At 46.4% G+C, this 11,741-nt stretch overlaps 1 protein-coding gene across 1 annotated transcript in view; it reads right to left on the bottom strand.

Annotated features, from left to right (window-relative positions):
- Nucleotides 1-1,725: 1,725 nt before the first annotated feature.
- PLOD1 (procollagen-lysine,2-oxoglutarate 5-dioxygenase 1) overlaps nt 1,726-11,741 on the bottom strand; it is a 28,286-nt gene continuing 18,270 nt past the window's right edge. The window contains exons 15-19 of the mRNA XM_035117780.3: nt 11,004-11,069; nt 9,527-9,631; nt 7,457-7,603; nt 6,019-6,144; nt 1,726-3,372 (exon numbers count right to left, since the gene is read on the bottom strand). Of these exons, the coding sequence (XP_034973671.2) occupies nt 3,217-3,372; nt 6,019-6,144; nt 7,457-7,603; nt 9,527-9,631; nt 11,004-11,069 (600 nt within the window). The 3' untranslated portion in view covers nt 1,726-3,216. The remainder of the gene's footprint in view (nt 3,373-6,018; nt 6,145-7,456; nt 7,604-9,526; nt 9,632-11,003; nt 11,070-11,741) is intronic.

The raw sequence follows: 11,741 nt of genomic DNA, 5'->3' as shown, positions 1-11,741 counted from the left end.
ATTAAAAGCTTCCCTAAACAGGGGTGCCTTCAGATGTCTTCTAAAAGTCTGGTAGTAATAGTAAAAGTCTGGTATTAATAATAATATGATGTATGTGTTTAAGTGATGTAGTGATATCATGGGCAGGGGGGCAGCTGCCCCCTCCAAATCAAGTAAATAAATAAAAGTACTTAACTAAAAGTGGAAATAATCAGAATATTTGAAATGGAAATGTTCGCTGAGGTTACTTGGATGATGTTGTGGCACAATCTAGCGACACAACTGGCAACCTGACGGAGCCTCTCTTGCTCAGCCGTGCGCCATATGTACTCTACGGAGTTCATTCAGTATCTTACGGGGAGTAAAGACCTGGGGAGCGTCCAAATGGGGTCTGCTTACTGAGCGTGCACAGAAAAACTGCATTGGGAGAAAAGGGGGCATTTGAGAAGGGAGTGCTGAAATGGTTTTCAGTAATCCAAGAAAACTTGTTTTAGTTTAGAATTATTTTTTTAATAAGATGGAAAAAAGGTTTGTTCTTCGTAATTTTGCAAAATGTACTCATTAACCACATGAAAGGTACTCCCTGATGTTAATTTTATACTTCCTAGTTTTCAAATGACTGAAGAGTGAGAGATTTCTCTGAACACTTGGGGTCCAAAGAAGGTAATTGAAAACAATGGCTGTTGAGCCATTTCATTCCCAATCTGCTAGAGCCAGAACCAGACAGGGAATGAAGACAGGTGGGTGTCCTGCCCCCGTAACATAAATCCTGGCTACACCCATGAGGGATAGGCTTTTAATTTCTAATTTCAATGTTATGTTGCATTGCTTTTTCTTTTTTAATCATATAGCTAATGTACTGTTGTATGTAGACTAGGCCATCCTGTGTCGGCAAATTTTTAATATCTAATGTTTTACCATTTTTTATGTGCTGTAAGCTGCCCAGAGTAGCTGGGGAAACCCAGCCAGATGGGCGGGGTATAATAATAATAATAATAATAATAATAATAATAATAATAATAATAATAACAACAACAACCACTTTGAGCAGAGAAGAAATGCCATGGTGCACCCGCAGCTGCACAACCAGACTCCCCACCTGCCCCAGCTGCAACAAAACATGTCTCTCCCGTATCTGTCTTGACGGCCACAGCAGGCGCTGAAACTCTCCAATGCTGTGACTTCACTCCCAAAGATGCTCTCCTCCACCGTCTTCTGGGACAGACGGATGCCAACGACTTTGAGCACAGATAATTAGCTGCCAGGTCAAGTTCAAGGTGTTGGGTTGGGTGTCGAAAGCCCTACACAGCCTGGGACCAGGATCCCTGAAAGATCACATTGTCCTGTATATGCCAATGGGTCACTGTGCTCTGCAAGCAAGGGCCAAATGCAGGTGCCATCTTATCAGGAGGTCCATTGCTCTGCCTGGGGGTGATTTTTATTTATTGATCCGGTGCTGAAGTGACTTCACAGCAAGCCAGTACAATCCATTGCAGCCTAACAGGATGGCCTCTCTGGAATTTATCTTTTTCTCATACACACACACACACACACATGCAAATCTGTCTGTGCTTTGCTACCCAGAGCTTAAATGCATGACATTGTTGATGAATCTATTCCGGTGAAGAGTTAAGAGGAGCAGGACCCACTGACTCCCCTCCCTGCACAGTGCAGTGTCTGAAATGCTAATCGGGACACCTCCCTCCATGAGCGCCCCACTGGTAAAGAAAACCAACATTTGTCTCATTTGTTTTTGTAAACTTTTTACTGTAAAAATCTCCGGTCGAAATCTGTACAACTTTTGCGCAGGGAAACTAGACATCCTACTAGGAAAGGGGCCAACTTTCCCAAATAAATACGTACAGTACAGCTCTTGGAAAGTGCCTCTCTGGGGCCTGCCTTCGATCTGTTTTGGGTGTGCTGTCAGACCAAGGGGAGAAATTCCTAGAATGCTAAGAATTTGCCTAGCAAATTGGTGCCTCCACTGATCCAATGTTAAGTCAAGCCTGACTTGACTTTCTCTTGCCCACTTTGCAGAAAAGGAGGAAGTGAAGTCAGCTAATGTTTCCATTCTGCCATTGCCTTACCACTTCAGTGTAGGTTAGGGCGGGGGGAGGTGGGGAGTTGTGGCTGCCACTGGGATGCAGAGAAAGGGGACCAAATCGCAAAATTATTCAGTTTATTATTATATAGGTAAAGGTAAAGGGACCCTGACCATTAGGTCCAGTCGTGACCGACTCTGGGGTTGCGCGCTCATCTCGCATTATTGGCCGAGGGAGCCGGCGTATAGCTTCCAGGTCATGTAGCCAGCATGACAAAGCCGCTTCTGGCAAACCAGAGCAGCACATGGAAACGCCGTTTACCTTCCCGCTGTAGCGGTACCTATTTATCTACTTGCATTTTGACGTGCTTTCGAACTGCTAGGTTGGCAGGAGCTGGGACCGAGCAACGGGAGCTCACCCCGTCACAGGGATTCGAACTGCCGACCTTCTGATCAGCAAGCCCTAGGCTCAGTGGTTTAACCCACAGCGCCACCTGGGTCCCCTTATTATTAGATATTTACCAGTAACTGGGAGGCACCATTTAGATGTTCTGCCTGGAAGTCTAGGGCTGTGTACACAGTGGCACATTGAAAGCACATGGCTCCCCCCTCCCAAAACAACAACAACAACCATGAGAAGTGCAGTTTACACTTAACTACATTTCCCAGGATTCTTGGGATCGAGGGAACCATGTGGTTTAAAGATATGGTGTGCGCGCAGCCTGAAACACTTTGGGCTGGCTCTGAATAGATGCTACAAAAGCAGAATCAGAGGCTGGAGGCTAAATGGAGGTGGCTTCCCCGAAGGAATTCCGAGCACCAGGTATGATGGCAGAAAGGTGGGCAGGATCAGTTGAGGCAGCTCTCCTTCTGGAACAAAATTGGGGGGGGGGGGTCAGCAAGGCTGGAGCAGGATAAATTTCCAAAGGATCCTGCCGTATGTTAAAGGTTAATTAGGAGGAAGGATGCTAATTAGGAGGAGGAAATATTCTGCCTAGAACACCAGGATCTCTCCCCCGACTTTGGAATGGACACCCTCCTCAAGAGGTGGGGCGCAGACATGACGGATCTGTCTCCAATCCTTTCCGTAAATTCAAGGGATTCCTCATTCCTGGTGGAGCTTTTCCTGCAGAGGCATAAAAATGGGAGGAAAGGATTCCCCCTCCCCGTTCTCTGTCCTTCCGGAAGAGGCAGCTCTAAGGGTCAAGAAAGGACACAGCAATGTAGCGGGTCCCTTTGGTGGTGGGGAGGCCCTCGTGGTAATGGGTCAGGCGGCCGGGGTGCATGAGAGTCCACCCCTTCCGGGGCGCTCTGATGGAGCAGTTGTACCTCAGGAACCGACAGCCTCCGCCCTGAAAAGAAAGAATAACATTTAAAACAACAACAACAGGCTTTTGTGGTGGAATTGTAGTGGAGTACTGTATATGCTTTGATAGATAGCCTAGATGCAAAGAAAAGTTTTTTTTAAAAAAGAGTGGTGAAAGGTTTTTCTTAGGAGAATCTGCTTACTCAGACTGTCTTGAGAATATGTCAAGGATGTTTGCGCAGGAAAAAGTCAGCCTTGAGCTAGCCGGACTGAGAAGAGACACCCTGTTCTTCTTGCTAAATCAGACATCCAGCTTTGATAACGCAGGCATGCTTTTCCTGGGAGAAGATGACTTAATTTTATATGCATGTGCAAAGCTAAAGTGTGGGAGTGCCTCTACATAAGTGTTGGATTAGGACCCAAGAGACCAGGGTTCAAATCCCCACTCAGCCATGCCACTCTGACTGGGGGGACCTTGGGCCAGTCACCGCCTCTCGACCCAACCTACCTTACAGGGTTGCTGTGGGGAATTAAATGAGGAAGAACCATGTATGCCACCTTGAGCTCCTTGGAGGAAAAGCTCGGATATTAATGCAATAAACAGAAAATGGTGTAAGTTCTCAAGGCCACCTCCTCTCCCACAGGGAAGAACTGTTCAGCAACCTCTCGCCTCTGCCTGCTTTGACTCTGGCCAAGTCCACCACCAGCATGTGCCCTGGCATGGCAAGAAGGGAATGTGATCTTCAAGCTTAACACGAGTCAACAGTGTGATGCAGCAGCAAAAAAAGGCTAATGCTATTCTAGGCTGCAACAACAGAAGTCTAGTGTCCAGATCAAGGGAAGTAATAGTTCCACTGTATTCTGCCTTGGTCAGACCACATCTGGAATACTGTGTCCTGTTCTGGGCACCACAATTTAGGAAGGATGTTGACCAGCTGGAAGGTGTCTAGGGGAGGGTGAACAAGATGATCAAGGGTCTGGAAACCAAGCCTTATGAGGAACGGTTGAAGGAGCTGGGTGTGTTTAGCCATCTTCACATATCTCAACGGCTGTCACATGGAAGAGGGAACATGCTTGTTTTCTCCTGCTCTGGAGGGTAGGATTCGAACCAATGGCTTCAAGTTACAAGAAAGGAGATTCTGACTAAACGTCAGGAAGACAGTAAGAGCTGTTTGACAGGGGAACAGATACCCTTGGGAGGTTGTGGCCTCTCCTTCCTTGGAGGTTTTTAAGCAGAGGTTGGATGGCCATCTGTCATGGATGCTTTAGTTGAGATTCCTGTTTGGAGTGGGCTGGATTAGATGACCCTTGGGATCCCTTCCAACTCTATGATTTTATGATCCCCCAAACATTTATGTGCTAAAGTACAGCTGGGCTTGGAAAGAGGAAGGTTATCGCCTCTTCTTCGCTGATGTAGTGATTGATTAGATGACCAGTTTGCATCTCTACCAAGCCATCGGTCTCTGGCCTCCCTCACAAGGTGTCTCCTTTAATTTTTGTCTTTACATTTTGTTGCCACAACCATGAACAATAGGATTGGGGGGTGGGCAGGATTTTGCTTGCAAGGTTGGGGCTGGATCAGGCCATTGAACTGGAATGATCACCAATGAATTCAAATGCCAAGAAAGTAGATTCCAACCAAACATCAGGAAGTGAACTTTCCGATGGTAAGAACCATTCGACTGCTGAATGGGTCTCCCTTGGAAAGTGGTGGCCTCTCCTTCCTTGGAGGTTTTTAAGCAGAGGTTGGGTGGCCATCTGTCATGGATGCTTTAGCCGAGGTTCCAGCATTGCAGGGGGTTGGACTAAATGGCCTTTGGGGTCCCTTCCAGCTCCATGATTCAAAAAGGGTTCCCCAGCTGTGACTTGGCACAAACATGCAAGCCTGTGTTGTTCTGGGAGAGGAGATGGTGGTTGCTTTCCTTCTCCCCAGTCGTTCTGCTATAAGTCACAATTTGGCTTAGTGTGTCGTCTGAACTTGGGCAGGAGGTTTACATCTCTCCAGGCTAATCATGAATGGTAACTGAGGTTAGCTAGTGAAGAAAGGTTTCAGTGTTTGGGCGAGTAAGAGACAACATGATAGATATATATAAAATCATGTATGGTATAGAGAAAGTGGATAGGGATTTTTTTTCCCCTCTCTCATAACCCTGGAACTTGTAGGCATCCAATGAAGCTGAGTGTTGGAAGATTCAAGAAAGATCATAAAATCACAGTGTTGACCCTGAGGATTATCTCCGCCTGCAATTCAGGAATATGCAGCTGTCCCATACAGGGATCAAACCTGCAGCCTTGGTGTTATCAGCACCACACTCTAACCAACTGAGCTATCCATAAAATAATGGACTTCTTGCAGAGTATACCTTAACCTGTGGAACTCATGCCCACAGGACAAATTCACGGAGAAGGGAAGGCTATCAAAGGCTACCAACCATTATGGCTATTGCTCTGCCTTCCACGGTCAGAGGCAGCAGGTCAACTGAATACCCGTTGCTGGAAACCAGGGGAGGAGAGAGGGCTTTGAGTCCTGCTTGTGGGTTTCCCCCAGGCATTTGATTGGCCACTGGAAGAATGTGGGACTAGGTGGGCCATTGGCCTGATCTAACAGCCTGTTCTTATTTTCTTGTGAATCCCAGCCGGTCAGGTTCCAGGTGCTTTTTGGGCCGGAAGAATGATTTCCGATGGCACTTACTTCATAATCTATTCCGACGTGGTTCAAGGCAATGTTGATGGTGAAAGTGGAGGCGTCATGGTGCGGCATCAGCGAAGGCTGCTCGTCAGGTTTGTACCGGACGACAAAGGCCAGCTCAAACTGGGTCTGTAATGGGGAGCAGAGAGAACATCATGAAAAGTGCCACCATGGCAATTGGAAGGAAGACAGAGCATTGTCAGGCTCCGGATCTGTCTATGGCAAAGCAGCAGAATTCAGCGACATTTCATTGCAGAAGAGTGGCGTTGCTGATTCAGTCGTCAGACTCGCCTCTCCCCATAAGCTTTGTGCAGCCATTAGTATATAAAGATTGTTTGGCACTTTTGTTTGGGGGGGACAATCAGGCTGCAAAACTGCTTGAGGGAAGGGAGGGTTTGAGACGTCACAGCCACTGGCCAGGTAGTGCTGTGCTTTGCTGGCTTCTGCAGCAAAGCAAAGCACTACCTGGCTGGTGGCTGTGACGTCTCAAACCCTCCCTTCCCTCAAGCAGTTTTGCAACCTGATTGTCCCCCCCCAACCAAACATGGCCAAATTGATTCCCCCACCCACCGAACGTTAACTAGTTAGAGAGCAAGCGGAAGCTGAGTGGCAGAGGATGTGCGTTGCATGGAGAAAGATCCAAGTCTTCCTGGGAAAATCTCTTGGCTGAAACCCTGGTGAACTGTGCTGCCAGTCAGTGCCCAGTTAGATGGCCCGATAGCCTGAGTCCATATAAGGTGGCTCAGGAACACAGGAACCTGTCTTCTACTTGGTCCATCCAGTTCAGTATTGTCTACACCGACTGGCAGTGGCTCTCAGTCAAGGGAAACTCTTCCCAGCTCAACCCAGAGCTTGGAACCTTCTTCATGCCAAGCAGTCACTCTAGCATTGAGCTACGGCCCTCCATTGAGCCGCCTTATACTGAGTTAGACCGATTGGCCCATCTAGCTCAGAACTGTCTACACTGGCTGGCAGCGGCTCTCTAGGGTTTCAGAAAAAGGGACATTCCCAGTTCTGCGTGAAGATGCCACAGACTGAACCTAAGACCTTCTGCATGCGAAGCAGGTGCTCCACCGTCTTATCCTGAATCAGAGTATTGGGCCACCTAGCTCGGTATTGTCTGCACTGACTGGCAGCAGCTCTCCAGGGTTTCAAGAGGAGATCTTCCCCAGTTTTACCTGGGGATTGAAGATGAGACCTTCTGCATGCATAGCAGCTGCTCTATGGCCCTTCCACAGCACAATACCTCCTGGGCATTTTTAACACATATTTGTGCATACTCCTCTCCCTGCAATTACTTCCCATGGTATCAACCCCCCCACACACACACACACCTTCACTAACTTAGGGTCCTCAGTTCAAATCCTGCTGCAGGACCCAATTCCTGTTGATTAGATTTCGGACGTTCTTTTCTCAGAACGACAGGTGAGCCGATCCTTACCTTGGTGTAGTACCCAGGGTACAGCTTCTCCGTAATGGGGGCGATGTACTCCAGGAGAAACTTGTACCACTCCCGTTCAAAGTTGATCTGGTTCATGTGGATATCGATCGTCGGGACGTTTTCGTATCCCCCCAGGATCCGGGTGTCCTGCCAGGTTAAGCGTGCAAAGAGTGATGGCTCGTTGGGAGACCCCCAATGCCCAGATGCGTTTGAGTTTTATTATCGCCTTTCTATCCCACCTCCCTTCCGACAAGCAACAGAGGTGCTCACATGCTTCAGACCCCTCCTCCCCGTTTGATCGCAGCAACGGTTGAAGGCTAACGGGTGGCGACTGGCCCAAATACACCCAGTAAGAACGTAAGCAGAGCCTGCAGGATGAGGCCAGTGGCCCGTCCAGTCCAGCATCCTTTTCTAACAGTGGCCAACCAAATGCCCCTTGTGAGAAGCCTGCAAGCAGGACTCAAGGCAACCACACTCTCCCTTCCTGTGGCTTGCAGCCAATAGTATTCAGGAGGATTCCTGCCTCTGAGTGGAGAAAGAGCATAGCCATCTTGCCTAGTAGAACTCCTCCATGAACTGGTCTAATCCTTTTTTTTTTAAGCCAACCAAGCTGGTGCCCATCACTGCCTCCTGCGGAAGTGAGTTCCACAGTTTGGGTACTAGGAACTCACTATCCCCACTGTGAGCCAATGGGTTTTGAGGGTTTGCTTCAGAATGATGCTATCTAGAAGCGTATTCCTTTCTGTGTGTACAAGGAAAGCTAGACCTCAGATGTCTGCGAAGGATAATGTCTTCTCAAGGGACGAAAGAACCCTTATTTGATCCTTTGTCGTACAGCTGCAGAACGGCTTAAGGACTATATATATTGTCTCTAATCCTTAAAATATATGAGGCAGAATATTCACATCTGTGCTCCTGAAAAAGGTGGAGTGGCTTGCATTGCACTAGTCCTGTATAATTAAGTGCTTTTGAAAGGTTGTTTTAAAAAATAATAAGAACCACACCCTTGTCTAATTGATTTATGATTATGATCATACCTTTATGGTCCCACACAGTTCAACATTTGATCAGAACTGTTGCTTCCTAGTATTTTTGTCACTTGGTATTTCAAGTTACTTTTAAATGCTGATTTGCATTACCCAACTGATGCAGGCTAGAGTATCAAACTGAATTACTACCAATGCTTCTTGTTCTGTGAACCGCACTGAGACTTCCAGGGATAGGGTGGTGTGCGTGTCATATTTTTCTGTCTATAAGATGCCCCTGTGTATAAGACGCCCCCTATTTTTTGGGCAACAGCCAATCACCAGTCCACCCTCAGCACTATCCGTGTATAAGACGCCCACTGATTTTTGACATGGGGGGGGGAGACCCTAGTCTTATACACGGAAAAATATGGTAAATTCAATATATAATAATAATAATAATAATAATAATAATAATAATAATAATATATATCCTTCAACCAACTGATACAGAAATGGAAAAAATACAGTTCACACAGAACGCTTTATCTAAGCAGAGAGGCAAGTCTGGGCTGTGTGCTTCTACAATGAGAAAGATATAGGCTTTCTTTTTAAAACAAAGATTCTTAATTGCTTAATTTTCCCTTTTCAGGCTTTTTTTTTTAAAAAAAAACATTTTGCTTAGTGATGAAGCGTTCTGCATAGCATAGAAGCTTGCATGGAACTGGCTCCCACAGGAGGCAGGGATGGCCAGCAGCCTAGATGGCTTGGAAAGAGGACTGAGCAAATTATTGTTATTATTGTTATTATTTATTATTTATACCCCGCCCATCTGGCTGGGTTTCCCCCGCCACTCTGGGCGGCTTCCAACAAATACAAAAATACATTAAAATATCACAGATTAAAATAAGCAGCGCATCATTTTATAAACTTCTATCCGGTGAGCTTCATAGCTGAGTGGGGATTTGAACCTCAACCTCTCAGGTCCTAGTTCAATCCTTTAACCCAGAGATACAAACAAGCAGAGCCCGGATTCAAACAATCGTTACAATTCTTTTTTTTCTTTCTTTTTTAAAAAGTGCATCTACCACCAAGACTGCCTTACCGTGTTGCCTCCCTTGGACCACTGGCCAAAATTCTCCATCTCTTCTACGAGTTCATCGCAAGCTGTGTTGGTAAATATCGGAAACCAGTAAACATCTGGGCAGGGCTAGCAAGACAGAAGAACCGTCAGAGCTTAGGGAGTATGACAGGAAAAGGCAAAAGAAACGAGCAAAACAGAAATAAAGACCAAAACAGCCAGGGTTCTGGATATTTCAGGAAACATCACCTCCTGTGTGAAAACAACCCACCCCACACCTGGCCCCCCACAAAGGTTTGAGAACCTATAATGAATCTCTACTGCAAATGTTGACTTTTTGTGCATGTCACAGTCACTAGCCAATCAGTGCTGGGCAGAGCGAATGAGGGCAGAGGAAGATGAGTGAATCTCTTGGGGATGGGAGTTCCAAAGCTCCAGAGCAATCACAGAAGAGGCACTGCTACTATGTGATTGCCCTCTGGGGTGCTTTTCCTCGGGGAGTTCCATTCATCTCCTTTTCTGTCACTCATCCATCGGCTGACTAAGATGAATTTATTCCGTCGGGTTTGTCTACACTTTGGCTTGTGCAGTGCCTAAAAAGCATGAATCCCCTTGCCCCCCTGCTTTCCAAGGGAAAACTTGCTCTTTAGCGATCAATTGGAACAAAAGGCAATTTGGGGAAAACCTGAATTACTGTTTGCTCCAATTGAGCACTAAGGAGTGGTTTTCCCCAGGGGAAAGCAGCAGAAGAGGAAGTGTGGTAACTCTCTTTTTTAATTTTTTTTTTTTTTTGACATTTTGATTTCTATTTTCATACGTTGTTTTGATTATCTTCTCTTAATCGCATGTTGCGTATCAGATGAAGAATGCCTCGTTGAAAAGCGTTTTCTTTTAAACTTCGTAAATAAACCAATAAATGGCAGGCAACAAAACGTCTCAGAAATAGATCAGGAAATAAAATACCGTGAATTCAGGTACTTATGTTAAAGGATTTATAACCCACCTTTTAAAAAATCCACAAGGCAGCTTACAAAGATAAGAAATATGCTCTTGAGACACAAGCAATATAAAATAAAATCCCATACACACAAACACACAAAGTGGTGCTAAACAGGATTTTTTTTTAAAATTAAAAATAACCACATATTAAAACTGGGTGAAAGGAAAACATAGAACATAAGAAGAGCCTGTTGGATCAGAACAAAGGCTCATTCAGCCCAGCATCCTGTTCACACAGCAGCCAATCAGATCCCAAGCAGGATCTGAGCCCAAGAGCTCTCTCTTCTCCTATGTTTTCCAGCAACTGCCAATCAGAAGCAGTAGTGCCTCCAGCTATGAAGCCAAATGAATGTCTCCGGGGAAGCCACCACCGAAAAGGCCAAGCGCACCCGAACGTGGGGCCCTAGGAGCAGGCACCTCCTTGAGTTTGCCTATGCCGCTCTTTTGGTCCTCTGCACCCCAATTCTGCAGTCCCGTTTCAAAAGAGTCAGGGGTTATTTACCGTTTCTACCAGCTTCCCTTTCAAGGCCGCGGTGTAGTTTTCGTGAATGTATTTCTCCTTCCAGTCCTGTGTCAGGAGAAAATAAGAACCAATGAACATTGGGTGGCTGGGTGGATGAGGAAGGTGACACATTCTTAAATCATATCCTTGTGGTGTAGGGACTAACAGGTGGACAGGAGAAATGGTTTTGTGTAAGCCATTACAGTGGCTATTAGAGACTTAAGGCTGGAAAGACAAGCGTCCGCCATGTATTACCCCATGGATTGAAGATATCATGTCCTTCTGTCTATGGCTTATGATTGCCAATTTTATTGAGACACCCATTTGGAGACAGGTACCCAGGGGCTCATGCATGAGAAAGATCCACTCTAATTTTAAAAGCTTGGGCTGGGGTTCATAATTAAGCTCTGCCATAAACATAACGGGTGGCCCTGGGGAAATCGCATGCCCCATGTCTCCCAAATGTTTGCAGCTGAATTAAAATTGGAAGCTCCCATTCACTTAAGAACATAAGGAGAGCCTGGCTGCAGGATCAGGCCAATGGCCCATCTAGTCCAGCTTCCTGTTCTCACAGTGGCCAACCAGATGCATCAATGGGAAGCTCACCAGCAAGACTTGAGCGCAGCAGCACTCTCCCCACTTGTGATTCCCATCCCTGCAGCTGGGATTATTCAAACTCCCACCGGCACTATGTAAAACCCTCTGGAAAACCCACATCACCGCTGAACACACAGCGGC

The sequence above is a fragment of the Zootoca vivipara genome, chromosome 6 (assembly GCF_965207765.1).
Source record: "Zootoca vivipara chromosome 6, rZooViv2.hap1.1, whole genome shotgun sequence".
Classification (NCBI taxonomy): domain Eukaryota; kingdom Metazoa; phylum Chordata; class Lepidosauria; order Squamata; family Lacertidae; genus Zootoca; species Zootoca vivipara.
Note: the sequence above shows the minus strand (reverse complement) of the source record. Positions and strands in the feature narration are given on the sequence as shown.